Raw genomic sequence first — 19,768 nt, 5'->3', positions numbered from 1 at the left:
GATAGTGATTAAATGTACAAATATAACAATATTTTTACATGAAGGAGAACAAATGAATGTCAATATTGCAAGGTGTTGAAAATGTGACGGTGTATGGAAAAATACAATCATTGAAAATTAGAGTCTATAGTTACCAGTAACATTGTAATATACTTCCATGAAATGCAACAAAGGCAATATAAAAAGCAAACCTACATATCAATGAAAGAGGGATAAAAGGGAGGGGTATGAGATTCTCGGTGTCTCTGTTGTTACTTCTACTTTTTATTATGTTTTATTATTTTCTTATTTTTATTCTTCATTTGTTTCCTCTTCTTTCTTTGTGGAAGAAATGGAAATGTCCTCATATAGATTGTGATGGTGAATGCATAACTATGAAATTATACCAGGAGCCATTGACTGTTTACTTAGGATGGATTGTACTGTGTGTGAACTAAACTGTTTAAAAAATAAACAGAGGGATACTATTCACCACTTGCAATGGATGGAGGTGGCTGACAATCCCTCTTTCCAGTTTATGAATTGATAAGTAAAATATATAGACAAAACATAAATTAATAATAGGTGTGATAAGGGGTATGGGACACTTTGGGTGCTTTTTTCTTATTTTTATTTTTATTTTTATTTTTATTTTTTGGAGTAATTAAAATGTTCAAAAATTTATTGTGGTGATGAATAAAAAATATATATGATGAAACCATGAATCATTAATTTTATGCATTGTATGATTATCTAGTATCTGAATATACATCAGTAAAATTGAATTAAAAATTAAAGAACAATGACATGACAATTTCAGTCACCAAACTATAAAAGATAAATCTTTCTCAGTACCAAATGGAATTAAAGTGATATGGCTATTAATCCTCCACGGAGAGTTTGGGTTACTACTTGCACCAAATCACCCCATAAAGCCTAGTCCATCCTGGACACAGAATCATCCAAGATTGTAACAAATTGTGTTTTCCAGCTGTTCCATAAAGCCAATGGTCTGCAAGGCCTTATTTGCCAACAAGCTCCCAATACAGGGGAGACTGACTTATCCCATCCTTTGTCGTGCCTCTCTACAGAGGAGTTAATTTTACCTGACATTGGATCCATTTCTGGCATTGAGTTTAGTTTCTTTGGAATTACATGTAGTAGTATGTAGTTCTAATAAGAATACTAACACTAACACATACTAGTATGCTTGGTCATACTATGGAAAAAATCAGATTTATGTGGTGTTAATATTTTTTCCACAGAGAAATAAAAATTTAATGATAGAAGGAATGGGGATAAAAACTAAAGGACAAATGGGGTGGGATGGGGGGATGATTTGGGTGTTCTTTTTTCACTTTTATTTTTTATTCTTGTTCTGGTTCTTTCCGATGTAAGAAAAATGTTCAGAAATAGATTGTGGTGATGAACGCATAACTATGTTATCATACTGTGGACAGTGGATTGTATATCATGGATGATTGTATGGTGTGTGAATGTATTTCAATAAAACTGAATTTAATAAAAAAAAATTTAATGATAGAAAATGGAGAACTATATTGTCTTTGAAATTTATTCTTCTCCCAGGCTTGTTAAATTGACTTAGCTGGACACTGGAGATAAAGAACATTGTGCCAGTTTGAAACTGTTATGTACTCCAGAAAAGCCATGCTCCTTTAATCCAATCATCTAGGTGCAGATTTATTGTTGGTGGGATATTTGATTCGGTTGTTTCCATGTAGAAGTAACCCACCTAATTGTGGGTGGGTCATTTTGATTAGATTATTTCCAAGGATACGTGGCCCCGACCTTTCAAGGTGAGTCCCATAAGAGAGCTCAGGGAGAAAGAGAGAGAGAGATTTCAGAGCTGGCACAGATGCAGATGCTTGGAGATATGGATGGAAAGATATTTGGAGATGCTAAGTTAAGAGATGAAGCTAAGTGAGAACCCAGAGACACTTTAAGAGAAGACCCACTGGTGTCGAAGCTGAAAGCAATGCAACTCAGCAAAAAAGGATCAGCAGATGCCAGCCAATGCCCTCCCAGCTGACAGAGGTGTTTCAGACACCATCAGCCTTCAGAGAAGGTATCATCTTGTTGATGCCTTAATTTGGACACATTTTCATTGCATTAGAACTGGAAATTTGTGAACTTATAAGCCGCCATTGTAAAAGCCAGTTGATAGCTGGTATATTGCATTTTGGTAGCTTTGGCAAATTGGAACAAACAACAAGGTAAAGGAAAATGCATGCTGCTGTCAAGCACAGCATTAATGACAGGTGGTTCTTTGGTTTGAGATTCCTGTGTGAGTTTTCTACAAAGTACATCTCCTGGTCAACTGCTTCAGAAACATCTGGGACATGGATTAAAATTATGGTTATTGTATAAACACACACACACACACACACACACACACACACACACACACAATCTTATTGAGCTTCTCTTGGTGTAATGTCAAATCTGGATTTATTAAAAGTCTCCCAGGAAATCATCATTTCCACGATGTGTGATACCAACTATTCTATAGAGTCTCCAGCTCTCTGAGCAGGGCTGAGGAATGTGGAGCTGTAGGACACACAAAGACTATGCAACTTAGAGCTTATGACATATTTTTGTTCTGAGCTTGATGGTGGTTGCCCTTGGGGACATATAGTGGGTTTCAAAAACACTCTTTTATGATGTACTTCAGAGGGTAAAATATAATTTAAAACAACCAAATTATATTAAATTAGAGTTGGATACCCCAACATGCCTCTATTATACTTCTCCCATGTAATTTCATGACTCATATGAACTCACAGAAGAAGCAGCCAAGGGCCTTCCATCCTACTATCTTTAAGTCTTGGAGAGACGGATAGAAGATCACCTGAGACAACACTTTGACAGGAAGGGAAGCAACAGCTCATTTTCCCCTCCTTATGCAACCTCATTCCCTATAGACCTATCCAATATTTCTTCTTCCAGTTACCAAGTTAGAGAAGGGAGGGAGCATCTGAATAAAGCAATATATATCTTTGCACTTGTCCTCCAGTGGTGCTTAAATTTTACTGCACATCAAAATTAATTGGAGAGTGTTTAACAATCCCAATGCTGAGGAAACATACAAGACCTATTAATTTAGTATCTCTTGTGTGGGAAAAAGACCTTAGTAATTTTATATTTCATTTTTAACAATGTACAGGTCCAAGGGACAAAGTTTAAGAACTAATATCCTCTTTAAATCTGAAATAAATAAAATTTATGAAAGCAGTACAGTAAATAATATGTAGGAACATTATATTAGCTTTGACATAAACTTAATTTTGTAACAATTATTAATAAAAAAATGATAAAAATACAATAGGCTATCCCCCTTTATGTATGCAGTGGAAACATCCATCAAATTAAAAAATATATTAATATCATGAAAGGGTACTGGTGAATAACCACATGTCAGAACAACAACCTAAGGCAAAAGTAATTATCAAGTCTCTATTCATTTAGTCCAAAAGAGCAAACAAAAGACAAAAAGTTGCCCAGGGTATGCAGGGCTAGACATTTCTCCCTGTAACAGCACCAGGCAAGGATGAGATGGATGCAGTTTTCGGGTAGAATTGTCTCAGTGCTAAGCAGCCCCAATGAAAGGTACCTGCCTTTTTACAAACTCATGGAGGTGTGGGAAGTGATAATCAAAAAAGTGTAGGAATGCAAGACTAATGAGTCAGAGTGGAGAAAATCGATTCAGAGAAGGCCCCAATAAGGAACTCTTGGCAGTGATGCCTGGGTAATGTCTCAGCTGAAACCCCAAAGAAGGAGGCCTCCAAATATATATCCAGCTATGTATACAAGTTCAGCTTGCCTGTGGGGTTGAGCTGAATCCTTGACTGCAGTGTTCCCCAGAAAATCCAATCCACTGCTGGGCACAATGTCTGGTGTGGGGAGGTGAGCTTACCACTATGAGGCATGCCTAGAAAAGTCTTGAAATTGCATATGGTAAGGTAGGGCCTGAAAAAACACACATAGAATTTGATCCTCAATTCAGGCTGTTCAAGTACTTCTAAGAAGAAGCAAAGATGACAACACAATGTCCTGAAAAAGAATCACCCTTTTCAAGCCCGTAGGTTGTCCTTCTCATGTGCACCCGATATTCAGTCATTTGCACACTAAGAAGTGGTAATTTCATAGCTTCCTATTGAAAATATATCTAATGTCTTTACAAACTTTGACTCATTTGTTAATTAAATATATTTTACAAAGCATTTTATAACAGTTCGATAAGTTCAACTTAAAATACAACAAATTTACCGATTGGAAATCAGCATTGTCTGTGTGTCTACCATCCAATATTATTTGGAGCTCCCCCATTTGCACAGACACCATACCTGGGGAAGCACTGACTCGGCAGACACAGGCTGCTTGCACCCTGCATCTTTTCTCTTCTCAGGTTGTCTGTCCATTAGTCAATTAGTTAACTCCAAGTCATGTGAGACTGGAGGCCAAGTCCTCCCTCATATACAGCATCTCAGTCCCAGTCACTCTCCTTAGGGAAGGAAGAGACCAGAAGTTGCTCATAGAGGACATTAACTGGGGAAAGACAAAATCATCCCTCAGACTCCTGAACAACCTGACTGCTTTGACCAGGATGTGGCTTCTTAGGAGGAGTGGAGTTGGGAGATTTTCTGAACCTGGAGCTCCAACATCCATTGACCCATCTCATGAAGATAATGCTGAGAGGGTGGGCAGGACCAGCCTTGAATGGTCAAGCGCAACACAGAACATCCCATTTTCAAACACATACTGTGAGTGCCATGTGGTTTCCTTGATTCCATAGAAGTCCAAACCTCCACATAACCTATAATTTTCCTTCTGTAGTGGGGGAACACTCCATCCTGCTGGTCTCCTCTTTCCCTTCTTCAGGTTCTGGCCTAGGAGATCTGTGGTTCAGATGCTGTTTTAGATGATCTGCCATCTGCATCATGTTCCTGGGACTGTAGTCTGTTTCCACAGTCATAGATTCTTGGATTCCCTGAGTCACAAGAAAATGACAAAAAAATATTAATGTAAACAAGAGACAGAAGTCCGTCATGAACCTTCTTCTTTCAGTGGGAATGTGGAGCCCTTAGTGGCCACTAATTCATGCCCAGAAGGATTTGTTCTTCCCATTAACTTACCCATTACATGTTATTTTGCCATTCTTTACCATCCATTACCTATTCCCAGAAGAGAACACTGCCACAGATAAGACCAAGTGATTTACAAATTTATTTATAAATATTTAATATGTGAATGCCTGATTCTAGAGACTTTCTGAATATCCTGGCTGCCTTTTCTTCTTCCTGATGAGTTCCAATGCAACTTACAGCCATGTTCAGTATGTTTGTGCAGTCACCTCTTCTGATGTGCAAGCTACACTGTTTCATGTGGCACTTTGGGAATGATCCAAGAAGGGTGAAGCTGAGGGGAAGTCTCCATCTTTAGTTGGAATTGCCTTAGGACATACTTGTATTTGTATTCTTGTATTATTATTATCATTATTATTATTATTATTTTAATTAGAGAAGTAGGTTTACAGAAAATTCACATAAAAATACAATGTTTCCATATACACCCCTATTGTACACACTTTACACTAGTGTGGTAACTTTGTTAAAATTTGTTCCAGTTTGCTGATGCTGCCAGAATGCAAAACACCAGAAATGAATTGGCTTTTATAAAAGGGGGTTTATTTGGTTACACAGTTATAGTCTTAAGGCCATGAAGTGTCCAAGGTAAGTAATCAACAATCGGGTACTTTCACTGGAGGATGGCCAATGGCATCCAGGAAACCTCTGTTAGCTGGGAAGGCATGTGGCTGGTGTCTGCTTGCTCCCAGGTTGTGTTTCAAAATGGAATTCTCCTAAATGTCTGCATCAGCTTCCAACAGCCATCTTCAAAATATCTCTGTAAGCTGCAGCTACTCTCTCAGCTCCTGTGCATTCTTCAAAGTGTCCATCTTGGCTGTAGCAAGCTCGCTTCTTCTGTCTGAGCTTATACAGTGATCTAGTAAACTAATCAGGGCCCATCCTGAATGGGTGGGGCCACACCTCCATGGAAATTATCCAATGAAAAATCTCACTCACAGTTGAGTGATCACATCTCCATGGAAACATCCAATCAAAAGTCTCCAACCCAATCAACAATATGCTTCCTGCCCACACAAGACTGTAACAAAGCCAGTGGTGTTTTGAGGGACATAATACATCCAAACCAGCACAAAATTGATGAAAGAAAATTAATATGATACTATTAACTATAGCCCATAGTTTACACTAGGTGTGTTTAAACCATTTGTTAACATTAACATGTATTAATGTAGTATATTTGCTGTAATTCACAAAATAAAATTCTTATATTAGTAATATTAACTTTAGTCCATCATACCCAATGGGGATCATGGTGTTATTCAGACCCATGTTTTAACTTTTACCTTTCATTGTAATAACATTCACAACTCAAAGCTTCCCCTTTCAACCACAGTCACATTCGTAATTCTGCACTGTTAATTGCACTCACAATAATGTGCTACCACCAACACCATCCATTTGCAAACATTTACAATCAACCTAAATAGAAACTCTATACAAATTGAGCAGTTGCTCCCCATTCTCTACCACAATCTACCACACAAAACCTATATTCTAGATTCTAACTCAATGAACTTGCTAATAATAATTAGTCATTTCAGTGAGATAATATAATATTTGACTTATTGTCCCTGGCTTATTTCACTCAGCATAATGTCCTCAGAGTACATCTATGTTGTCAAATGCATGAACACTTCATTCCTTTACACAGCTGGATAATATTCCATCACATGTAAGCACAACATTTCATTTATCCATTCATCAGTTGATGGGCATTTGGGTTGCTTCCATCTTTTGGTAAATTTTGAATACATCAGTGGGCAATTAACTGGTCAAGTGCTTGCTCTCAATTCTTTTGGGCATATACCTAACAGCAGTATTGCTGTGTAACATGCAAATTATGTATTTAGCTTCCTGAGGAAATGCAAAAGTTTCTTCAATAATGGTAGCACCACTTTATGTTCTCACCAGCAATTAATGAGTGTTGCTATTTCTTCACATATTCTCCAGCACAGCTAGTTTTCTGGTTTTTTTTAATAGTATCCATTTTAGTATGTATTAACTGATATTTCAGTGAGGTTTTGATTTACATTTCCCTAATAGTTAGTGATGTTGACCATAGTTTCATGTGCTTTTTAGCCATTTTTATATGCTCTTTGGAGAAAATCTAATAAACTTTTTGCCATTTTTAACTAGGTTGTTTGCCTTTTTATTGTTGAGTTGTATGATTTCTTTCTGTATTCTTGATGTTAAATCTTTATTAGATATGTGGTTTCCAAATACTTACTCCCATTGAGTAGAGTGCCTTTTCACTTTCATGACAAATTCTTTGATGCATAAAGGATTTAATTTTGAGGTGGTCTAATTTATCTTTCTTTCATTGCTTGTGCTTTTAGTGTAAAGGTTAAAAAGCCATTGCTAAGAGAGGCAGGGCAAAACCATGGCAAAGGGAGGTATGGAAATCTGTTCATCCTCTAGACAGCTAGTAAATAGTCAAGAATTTTCTGGAACAACAGTTTGGGGGATGTCCATGAGCAGACACACATCATACACCAGTGTGAGATGGGTGGAAGGGCTGATACCACATCACAGAACTCTAAGCAAGTCTCCCAATCTGTGGAGGTTGGTACACCTCTCCCACTTATACAGTAGGCAGATTTGGAATCACTTCTCCATGGGAAAAAGAAGCAGTCTCTTCTAGGAGATAGGGAATTTAGCTCACCAAAAACTCCAATTGCAGATGTAATTAACAAAAACATACAGCTGATTAAAACCTCAGAGAACAGATAAACTCAGAGAAAGCGTGAAAGGGTCTGGAGGTCTCTTCCCAGCAGAGATGTAGTGGGCTTGATGGGAAAAAAAAAAAAAAACTGAGGTGTTTGTAGTGGGCTGAGTGCAGAATACTAGAAAAGGGCTGTGCCCCAAGAAAAGGGGCACACAGAGCCAGGAACAAGCTCCAGGTTTTTATTGGCAAATCAGGGGGCTGGGGACCAGCTCTGAAAAGGATTTTCTTTTCTTTTTGGCATAAAGGAAGCAGTAGGCTTTTTCAGTTGTCATCACTGGCCAAGGCAAGGGTGGAGTTAGGGAATAACTGAGAGACAAAGAAACTAGTCAGATGAAGGAGACAATTCCCTGAAGGGCATATCTTTCCCAGGAAAGGGGGTGGGGTGGGCAGGGCCCAGCACAAGTGGCAGTTCTCATTCAGAGGATTCAGACCCCAGGGATTGGAAAACAGAAGCAGTTTAAATTCAAACTCTGCCTCAGCCTGTGTGGCAATAACACCCCTGGCAGGTACAGGGTCTACAGAAAATAAAGGGTACCACGTCACTGTATGCTAGTGGGGAGCTGCAGGCTGAGAAGTGCCACCTGATGGGCAGGACTGAAAAAGCACAGACTCTAGAGGCTTCATAGGAAATACAGGCACCCTGCTGGGTCGCATCCTGAGGGAAACTTGATAGTGATTACACCCTCATCCTGTGTCCTGGTCCTGTCTCATCTGGTAAAATCTCACAGTGGTCATTCCAACTGGGGAGACCTTCCTCAAAAAACAATCTCCCATGTGGGCAAGGCAAGAACCAGAAAAATAAGAGCAAAAAATTTTGATCAATTAAACAGATGCTATTCTAGAAGGCTAGAAAAATTTTAAATGAATGTAAAAGAACGTAGAAAGAATAAATGCAGCCAACAAGAAAACCCCAGATAAAAGAGAGAAAACAACCTATAGAATAAACAAACTATGGAAATTGCATGCCTAGACACCAAGAAAAAAATCATAGGTCATACCAGGAAGTACAAAGATATGGTTCAGTCAAAGGAACAAACTAGCACTCCAAATGAGAGACACAAGTTGAAATAACTAATTAAAGATGTTCAAACAAATTTAAATCAAATAAATGAGTTAAAGGAAAATGTGGCAAAGGAGATGAAGTATATAAAGAAGACATTGAGTGATGATTCAGAAGAACTTGAAAGCCCAAAATAAAAAATGCCAGAACTTATGGGAATGAAAGTTCCAATAGAAGAGATGGAAAGCACAGTGGAGATATACAGCAGCAAATCTGAAGAGGCAGGGGCAAGGATTAGTGAACTAGAGGATACACAAAAGGATAGATAGGATAAAGAATTAAAGAATGGAAAAACATGAACAGGTGCTCAGGGAATTGAATGACAACATGAAGTGCACAAATATACATGTTATTGCTGTCCCAGAGGGAGAAGAGAGGGGAAAGGGGTCAGAAAGAATAATAGAGTAAATAATCACTGAATGTTTCCTAAATCTTATGAAACACATAAAATTACAGTCTAAGAAGCCCAGCATACCCAAAACAGAATAGATCTGAATACACCTGCTCCAAGATATGTACTAATCAGATTGTCAAATGTCAATGACAAAGAGAGAATTCTGGAAGCAGAAAGAGAAAAGTGATCCGTCATATATAAGGGAGGCTCAATAAAAGTATGTGCAGATTTCTCAGCAGAAACTATGCAGGTGAGAAGGCAGTGGTATGACATATTGAAGATACTCAAAAAGAAAAACTGTCAGCCAGGAATTTCATATCTGGCAAAACCTTCCTTCAATAATGAGGGGAAGGCCTCGGTGCACGTATTGGCTCTCTTGGCTGTGGGCCAGCTCGGCAACGCGCTCTTCTTGGAGCCCCTCACTGCATGGTAGAACCTGGTGCCACTGCCGACTCCAGCTCTGCCGCTGCCTTGCGATGACCACCTCCACCCCCTGCCCTGCAGCCGCTGCCACCACCTGTTTCGCCGCCACCTCGGGACTGGATGTGTGATTAGGCCACAATCTTCAATGAGTAAACATATTCCTTTCTGTGGTGTTCTTGGTCACACATTTATGGAGTTTCTGAAGGGCAGTGGAGATTACTGCCAGACACAGCACAACCTCTATGCAGACAAGTGAACTGTAGAAACTTGTTACTACTCCACCAAGAAACCCCCATAAGAGTGGTTAACCTGGACACAGAAGTGTTGAATTGAGATCCACAGAGCATTTTACAAGAGTTCTGACCTGGATGGGGTAAACCTCAGTGCACTTCTTTCATACTGCCTCAGTGTTACTGGATTGAAGAATCACTGCTTCTTGTTAGGAGGTTCATTTCAGTTCCCATTACTTACAGCTTCATACTCAAAGCACTGAGAATTTCAAGTGGAGTGTATTGAAGTAGACTTCAGTTTCTTTCTGTCATTTCTGTATTCAATTTTTTAAATTCTTTCATAACCCTTTGAGTGTTTTTTAACTAAATTAACATGGCTTGCATGAACCACCCAGCTCCTGTGGAAGTCACATACAAGAACATGAGATTTCTTATTACACACAATCCAACCAATGCAACCTTAAGCAAATTTATAGAGGAACTTAAGAAGTATGGAGTTACCACAATAGTAAGAGTATGCAAAGCAACTTATGACACTGCTATTGTGGAGAAAGAAGGTACCCATGTTCTTGATTGGCCTTTTGATGATGGTGCACCACCATCCAACCAGATTGTTGATGATTGGTTAAGTCTTGTAAAAATTAAGTTTTGTGAAGAACCTGGCTGCTGCATTGCTGTTCATTGTGTTGCAGGTCTTGGGAGAGCTCCAGTGCTTGTTGCCCTAGCATTGATTGAAGGTGGAATGAAATACGAAGATGCAGTACAGTTCTTAAGACAAAAGCAGCATGGAGCTTTTAACAGCAAGCAACTTTTGTATTTGGAGAAGTACTGTCCTAAAATGCGGCTGTGCTTCAAAGACTCCAATGGTCACAGAAACAACTGCTGCATTCAATAAAACTGGGGTGCCTGATGCTATTGCCTTGGAAGTGGAACTTGAGAGAGGAAGGATCTAATTTGGCATACGTATTAGCCAACATGTTGGTGAATAAGTCTAATGAAGCTTCCATAGGAATACTGACAAGCAGTTTTACCAGGCTATGAGTTTGTCAGAATTGCAGCCTCTGTGTTTGGGTTACAATCAGCCTATTTGGATACTTAGCAAAAGATCCTTGCTGGCCAGCTTTTTTTTTTTTTTTTTTTTTTTTCATTTTATTGAGATAAATTCACATACCACGCAGTCATACAAAACAAATCATACATTCGATTGTTCACAGTACCATTACATAGTTGTACATTCATTACCAAAATCAATCCCGAACACCCTCATTACCACACACACAAAAATAACAACAATAATAATTAAAGTGAAAAAGAGCAACTAAAGTAAAAAAGAACACTGGGCGCCCTTGTCTGTTTGTTTCTTTCTTTCCTTCCCCCACCTTTCCACTCATCCATCCACAAACTAGACAAATGGGAGTGTGATCCCCATGGCCCCCCCAATCCCACTGTCCCCCCTCATAAGCCACATTTTTATACAATTGTCTTCAAGATTCATGGGTTCTGGGTTGTAGTTTGATAGTTTCAGGTATCCACCACCAGCTACCCCAATTCTTTAGAACCTAAAAAGGGTTGTCTAAAGTGTGCATAAGAGTGCCCACCAGAGTGACCTCTCGGCTCCTTTTGGAATCTCTCTGCCACTGAAGCTTATTTCATTTCCTTTCACATCCCCCTTTTGGTCAAGAAGATGTTCTCCATGCTGGTCAGCTTTTAACATAGGCTTATCATTTGTAACAATTTACCTTTCCGGAAATCATGCAGTATTGAGTTATAAGTCTTCTTTAAATCTTTTCCCATGACAGAATTTAATCAATACATAAAAAATTTAAAGAGATTAGGTGCCAAAATACCCAGCACAATACTTGTATTATACTTTTAGTATCATACAGAATGTTAAGTCCCAGGAACTATGAAGATTCTAGACTTTATGTGGTTTATTCCTTCAGTCATTTCAAACATTGAAACTAGGGCCTGTGTAGTTATTTGCCTGTTTACTTTCTTTACATCTCCCACATTTGTACCAGTATGCATCAGGTTTGCTCAGCCATGGAATTTTGTTGGATTTTAATGTCATGTCTATAAATCTCATTTTGTGATGTTAGAGAAAACCTCCATTTTGAAAATCTACATTGTACAGAAGCACATATCTTTAATGTCTCCAGACAAAAAAACCTTACAGTTAATTTAATGTTTGCACTTTGGGGTGCAACTTAACTGGGAGGGCCTGACAAATGAATGGGAGGGGGGCTGTTAAATATTTTAGTAAAATGTTGCTTTTGTCTTGTGCAGAACATGTAGAATATGCTCTTTAATTTAGTAAATATTTTTTTAAAAGGTAGAGATGCTTTGTTAGGGTAGCTGCAATAATTCTTAATCAAAATTTCTGAAATTCTTGTAATTTTTTCCCATATCTATTGGAAGTTGTTTACCAACCATTATTTTTATTCAAAGTGTGATTTATTTTTTCTTTCTCTTCCCAACCTCTATTGCAAAAAAAGAAAATAGGTTTCTGCTAATGATTCAGCAGACATCTAATATTTCATATGCCTTTTGAGCTGTGTAACTTAATATTTGGATACTTGATAATTTGTTTTATTATGTAATTGATAAAATGGTGATGTGTATTAATGTTACGTCAACCATATATTTATACTGTCTGGGAATGTGTGGTTATAGTTCTGTGGGAGAAATAATTTGTCAGTGTTCACCAGCTTGTAAAAACCTAGTGTGAGAGCTTAAACATCTAAATAAATAATGAATTGCAAAAAAAAAAATAATAATGAGGGGAAGTTTAAATATTTGCAGCCAAACAGACACTTGGAGAATTTCTGAACAAGGAACCAGATCTACAAGAGTTTCTAAAGGAGTGCTACAGACAGATGGGAGAAGAGAGGAGAGAGATGCTTGCAGAAGAATGTAGAAGTGAAGATTGCCATAAAGGGTAAGAAGAGAATAAAGAATAAGATAACACATATAAAATCCAAAAGACAGGATGGTGGAAGAAATTGCTGTGTTTACAGTAATGGCATTGAATGTTGATGGATTGGACTCCTGTATTGGGAGACACAGACCAACAGTATGGATTGGAATACAGGACCCATCTGCATGCTGTCTGCAGGAGAGACAATTTAGACCCAAGTGCATAAATAGGTTGAGAGTGAGGGGTTTGAGGAGTGTATTTCATATCGACAGCCTCCAGAGAAGAGTAAGCATAGCTACAGTAATATCACACAAGCTGGACTTCAGAGGTAGGGAAATTGGAAGAGACAAAGGACAATATGTATTAATAAATATGATTGTTCATTATGAAGACATGAAAATCATCGGTGTTTGTGCACCAAACCAGAGTACATGAGGCAAGCATGGGCAGCACTGGGTGGAGAATGGGGACAAGTCTACAATAGTAGTTGGAGATTTCGGTACACCACTCTCATCAATGGACAGAACATCTATACAGAGGATCAATAAAAACAGAGAGTTTGAATGATATGATAAATAAACTAGACTTAATAGATATTTACAGAACACTACACCCCAGGACAGCAGGATAAAATTTTTCCCTAGTGCTTATGGATCATTCTCAAGGATGGAAGACATGTTGGGTTGCAAAGCACATCTCAATAAATTTAAAAACATGAAAATTATACAAGACAATTTTCTCAGATCATAATGGAATGCAGTTGGAAATCAATAGCAGGTGGAGAACTGAAAAATTCACAGATATGTGGATGCTGTATAAAACACTCTTAAACAACTAGTGGGTCAAGGAAGAAAATGAAGGAAGAGTCAGTAAATATCTTGAGGCAAATGAAAATTAGAACACAACCTATCAAAACTTATTGGAGAAGCAAAGCCTACTTATAATTTTTGTCTAAGAGTCACACCCAAGAACCTCTTTTGTTGCTCAGATGTGTCCTCTCTCTCTCTAAGGCAACTCTGCAGGTAAACACACTGTCATCTCCCTCCAAGGGGTGTAAGTCTCCCTGTAAATATTGGGCATGACTCCTGGTGATGAGCATGGCCCTGGTATCATGGGATTTAGAAAGTCTCCTTGGACCAAAATGGGGAAGAGAAATTAAATAAAATAGAGTTTCAGTGGCTGCGAGATTTCAAATGGTGTTGAGATGTCATTTTGGAGGTTATTCTTATGCATTATGTAGATATTCCTTCTTAGTTAGTGTATTAGAATAACTAGAAGGAAATACTTGAACTGTAACCCATAGCCTTGATTCTTGAAGATGATTGTAAAACTATATAGCTTTTATGTTGTGACTGTTTAATTGTGAAAACCTTTTGACTGACACTCCCTTTATCCATTATATAGACAGATGAGTAAAAAAATAAGACAAATAAATAAATAAATATTAGGAGTATAAGGGAAATGGGATGTTTTGGGTACTTTTATAATTTTAATTTTTATTCTTATTTTTATTTATTTTTTGGAATAAGGAAAATGTTCAAAAATTGATTGTGATGATGAAAGCACAAATATAGGATGATATTGGGAACCATTGATTGGACACTGGAAAATTACCTGGTAAGGGAATGTATGTATATATCAATAAAATTGCATTAAAAAAAGAATACAAAAGGTAATTTAACAACTAATGAAATATTTTAAAGAACATTTCTTCAAAAATACATAATTACCTGCCAAATTTGTCATTTGATACTGTTCCAAAATGCTTAATAATATAATTAAATAAGAAATACATGAGATGGGAATATAGGAAAATAAATGATGATATTTTTCTGAAGTTGAGTTGTGTATAACCTGGTCAGTCCCTGGAACTTCAGGTATCTGTGTGACACCTGGGACTCAGAGCTAGGGTTCAGTAGCTATGAATGTCAGCATTACCCCATACAGCAAATGTTAAAAAAGCTGAAAAACAGATCAGACTTCAATTAGAGATATGAATGAAATGGCCATGGTTAGGACTAAGATAAATCAGAATAAAGGGTAGAGGATGATATTTACTGTTTTAAAACCTCAATCTCTATGTGAGACCAAAAGTAGAGATGTTTATTTGGTGGAAAATCTTTATTTTCTGTTGCACACTCTACAATTTAACTTGTATGGTCAGTTTATTCAAACACCATAATTATATTGAGCCTTGATTAGGGATTAGGGACAGAGATCTGTTCATTCGTACAGGTTAGTGTGAAGCCCAGATACATCCCAGAGTAACTTTGGCAGAGAATATAACAATAGTTGTGGGACTAGGGAAAAAGTGGAAATATTAAATTTACCCACCTGGGGAATTCCTTATATTCTTGCAAACACTGTAGACTACCAATTTGGTAGACTGAGCCCTCAATCTTGGGGCTTGCCCTTATGAAGCCTGTTACTGCAAAGGAGAGGCTAAGCCTACTTATAACTGAGCCTGAGTCACCCCCAGAGAACCTCTTTTCTTGCTCTGATGTGGCCTCTCTAAGCCAACTTGGCAAGTGAACTCACTGCCATCCCCCCCTATGTGGGTCATGACTCCCAGGGGTATAAATCTCTTTGGCAACATGGGATTTGTCTCCTGGATGAGTCTGGACCTGGCATCATGGAGTTGAGAAAGCCTTTTGACCTAAAAGGGGAAGAGAAATGAAACAAGTCAAGTTTCAGCAGTGGAGAGATTTCAAATGGACTCAAGAGGTCATTCTGGAGGTTATTCTTATGTGTTACATAGATATCTCTTTTTGGTTTTTAGCATATTAGAATAGCTAGAAGGAAATACCTGAAACTGTTAAAAATGTAACACATTAGCCTTGATTCTTGAATATGAGTGTGTAACTGTACAGCTTATACAGTGTGACTGTGTGATTGTGAAAACCTTGTGGCTCACACTCCCTTCATCCAGTGTATGGACAGATGAGTAGAAAGATGGGGACAAGAAAGTAAATGAATAATATGGGAGGATGTGGAGGGTGGGTTGTTTTGGTTGTTCTTTTTTACTTTTATTTTTATTCTTATTATATTTCTGGAGTAATGAAAATGTTCAAAAATTGTGCTGATGAATGTGCAACTATTTGATGGTGCACTCTGGATGATTGCATGGTATGTGACTATATCTGATTATAATTGCAAGGAAGAAAAAGAGCTCATTTGGCTGAAAATTTGGTGAGTGCTAAATTAACTACTTTAGTAGGGTGAGTGGGGGTGGATAGAAAAATGGGATGGTCTCTATGAGAGGCAGATTATTTCTCTTAGTTTTTTGCAAGAGCTTCTTCTATTCAAATTATTTCAGAAATAAATGAGATAAAAATCATTTCTTTTGCTGCCCAAAAAAGCATTCAATACAATGATGATTACCATTATTATTATTGTTATTAACTATGAAAAATTAAGGCATTGAAGACCATATTGGTTTTAATCTTTCTTGCTTTACTTTTGATTATTGGTGTGTATGTTTACTTAACAAGACATTCTGTATAATCAGCTTGGTTATTCTATTTTTACTGTCATTACAAGTAAACATTTTAGATTGAGTGTTTTTCACTAACTTGCAATGTATTTCTCACATATGAATGGAATGATATACGGCTTTGTTTACTAATATCACAAGTTACATCACAAGTAATAATCAATAAAATATTAATATGAAATTCCATGTTAAACAATTATGTGAAATCTGGTGATTCTCAAAAACAGAAAATATAACATCTAAAATGATTTAAGTGTTTTTCACTGAAAGGTAACTTCTGAACATCGAAATTAGACAAAATTTTTTTAAGCATAAATGTTCTGTGAAAATTATAAAATTCACTATATAATTGCAAATCATTTATCTGAAACTTCTTTCAAAAATTCAATTTTGTAATGTTAAAAATAAGGATCTTTCTTAGTAACAGGCACATAATTTTACCATGAATATTGTATTGCATTCTCCCATTATTTATCTATTTAATTTGCATACAGTATATTTTCAAAAATGCATACAAGGATCAGAAACTTTGATCTGATGAAAAAATGTTGATGCATTGTATGGATATAATTAGTTCATTACATTAGCAAAACTGAAATTTAACTCTTAAAATGAGATTGTGCTGATAAGATCTTAAAAATTACCAAATAACATTAAAATGATATATGAGAAGTATACCACAAATTTCATAGATTCTCTAATTTCCATAAATATTATTTTGTTTGAATTTTTCCTAGGTTAAAGAATTGTGAAATTATTGCACTCTAAAACTGCCTATAAGAAGAAAGTAAACAGAAGATTTATTTTCATCTTGGTATTTTTAATGGTTATTTTTTAACTACTGGTAGAACTACTAGAAAAATAATTACATCAAATATTGAATAATGAACTATTCCAGTCAACTGTGTGACACAATATAAGATGTGGATAATTTTATTGAAGAATGTCTCTAAATAAATGAAGAAATATAAATTTTTAAAAACTCTCCATGGAGGATTAATAGCCACATCATTTTAATTCAATTCTGTATTGAGAAAAGTTTATCTTTTATAGTTTGGTGACTGAAATTGTCATGTCATTGTTGTTTGCCTTTAATTTCCTCTATATAAATTGTTAAACCAAAGAATAATAAATGCTTATTGACCATTGTACTACCAATCAGTATTCTCCAGAGAATGAGAACCAACAGAGGACTTGTGTGGTGCATGTGTAAGGAAGCATACAGGTGTGTATGTGTGTGTATTTGGATTGATGGATAGATAGACAGATTTTAAATATGGATTATTTAGGTAAAATTTGCCCAATGTAAAATTCAGTTTTTATGTATTCAGTTTTAAAAGTTTTGACAAATGTATATAGACTTGCAATCACCCACACTATCAAAGTATGGAGATATCTCATCACCCCAAAGATTTCCCTGCTCTCTCTTTGACATAATTAACCTTTTCCCACATTACATTCTGGGTGTCATGGACTGAATTACTTAACCCAATTTATACATGCTCTTGGTCTTGATCCACATTCCTGTGGGTATGAATGATTATAAAAGGGATCTCTTGAAGATGTTATTTTAATTAAGGTGTGGCCCAACTGAAAGTAGTTTAAGATTAATGGAGTCTTTTATAAGCAGAAAATTCAGATGTAGTGGGAGGAGGCTATGAGGATGAGATGGAAGTAGGAAGTAAGTGGAAATAGGAAGAGAAAGAAAAGGACATTGTCATGTGACAGGAAAGCTGAGGAACCCAGTGATTGCTGGTTGGAACACTACTGACCCTGGGAAGGAGCAAGACTTCCAGCCTCTCAAACTGTTAGCCAATAAATCCTTATTGTTAATCTAAGGCATTGTGTCATATTTGTCAGTGTAGCCTGGAAAATACAACACTGAGAAACTTCATCCACTTTTCTACATATATCTTCTCAGAATGTCATATGTGGTGGTTTGGACAGTATGTACCCCAGGAAACCAAGCTTCAATTTAACCTGTTCCTTTGGTTGTGAGCCATTGTAAAAGGACATTCTGATGAGGTTAAGGTGTGGCCCAGGATGGTCTATTATTCAGAGTTTTTTATAAGTGTAAGGCAACTCAACAGAGAGAAAGCCACAGAGGGTAAGTCTGAAGCTGAAATCTATGGAATTTCTTGGAATCCAAAAAAGAGGTGCAAGGCCAGAAGCAGCCACCATATACTTTACCACAGGATAAGCTAAGGACCAAGGATCACTGGCAACCAGAGCGAGAATGCGAGTCTTTGGGAAGAAAGCATTACCTTGCTGAGGCCTTGATTTGGCATTTTTCCCAGGATCAAAATAGTGAGCTCATAAATTCCTGTTGTTTAAATGGACCCATCACATGGTATGTGCTTGAGCACCCCAGGAATCTAACACAGTATTAAAGGAAAACATATGAGCAACACTGAGCTATCATGGAAACCCAAAATTCTCATGAGAACATCTTGTACTTTTAAATGTCTGTCAAGATCAGGGAACTGGGATGTTATTGAACTAATCCCATGTGAACTTTCTGGATCCCCCTTTTACCTGTTACGGCTCCTGATTAAATGACCATTGCAGAGATAGTAGCCTTTGATTAAATAGGAGAAAAACAAAGGTATGTGATTTATGAACTCCCCAACAGCAAGGCTCAGTTTGGGGGGTGGCAGTAATGCAAATACATGTCTTTGGCTTATTACTACTTGTATTGCTTAATAAACCAGGGAATTCATGATTACCTCTGGATATTTTCATCCCACCAAGTGAAATTTAAAATGGCAAAGAAAAAAAATTAATATATCCTCAATGTATTTATAAATTCTTCTCATCCACCGTAAGTTACACAAGACCCTTTGGAGCATAAAAATCATGATAAAGTTATAATACTTGGTAAATGTAGATAAATAAAATAAGAAAGGGGGGACGCCTAGACTGAACATTGTGGTGCTTGATTAGAGTGAGACCATCAGTAGGAACTCATATACACAAAGGGATGGATAGATATAGAAATAATTATAATAATGTCTGTATTCATATGTTTCCTAGCACTGTGTATTTGAAAGTCCTGATAGATGTACCCCAGTAACAATGGGTATATCAAGAACTCAGAATTTTATTTCTAATACCATTGTCTAATAATACCATTATAAAGATGCCTGATTCCACATCTGGGGCAGGGAAATATAAGATGAGACTAGAGCATCCCTTAGTACCAGAAATTAAGGAAGTGTTCAAAAAAAAAAAAAAAATCAGTGCATATCAAAGGGCCCAGCATCCAAAGTGGAATAGCTCCCAGAGGAAAAAGCTGGAAAAATCTGAACATCAAAATAAATAGCACGGTATTAAATTATAACAAAATATAAAATAAGTGTACATGTCTATACTAATATGAATG

At 36.9% G+C, this 19,768-nt stretch overlaps 1 protein-coding gene across 3 annotated transcripts; it reads left to right on the top strand.

Moving 5' to 3' along the window:
- Positions 1 to 10,349: 10,349 nt before the first annotated feature.
- Positions 10,350 to 10,871, top strand: LOC119520074 (protein tyrosine phosphatase type IVA 1-like). 3 transcript variants are annotated; one of them, XM_037817824.1, is made up of 2 exons: positions 10,350 to 10,685; positions 10,761 to 10,871. In XM_037817824.1, the coding sequence occupies exons 1-2, from the start codon at positions 10,350 to 10,352 to the stop codon at positions 10,869 to 10,871; spliced, it is 447 nt and encodes a 148-aa protein (XP_037673752.1). The 3 variants fall into 3 exon arrangements, with proteins under 3 accessions (XP_037673752.1, XP_037673751.1, XP_037673753.1); XM_037817825.1 differs by having other exon boundaries at positions 10,359 to 10,454; positions 10,548 to 10,871; XM_037817823.1 differs by having other exon boundaries at positions 10,350 to 10,871.
- Positions 10,872 to 19,768: the final 8,897 nt, after the last annotated feature.

The sequence above is a fragment of the Choloepus didactylus genome, chromosome 24, assembly GCF_015220235.1.
Source record: "Choloepus didactylus isolate mChoDid1 chromosome 24, mChoDid1.pri, whole genome shotgun sequence".
Lineage (NCBI taxonomy): Eukaryota > Metazoa > Chordata > Mammalia > Pilosa > Megalonychidae > Choloepus > Choloepus didactylus.
The sequence above is the reverse complement of the archived record's forward strand: the minus strand, read 5'-3'. Positions and strand labels throughout refer to the sequence as shown.

Excerpts from the sequence above, each read along its gene's own strand:
- LOC119520074 (XM_037817823.1), top strand. The coding sequence starts at position 10,350 with ATGGCTTGCATGAACCACCCAGCTCCTGTGGAAGTCACATACAAGAAC.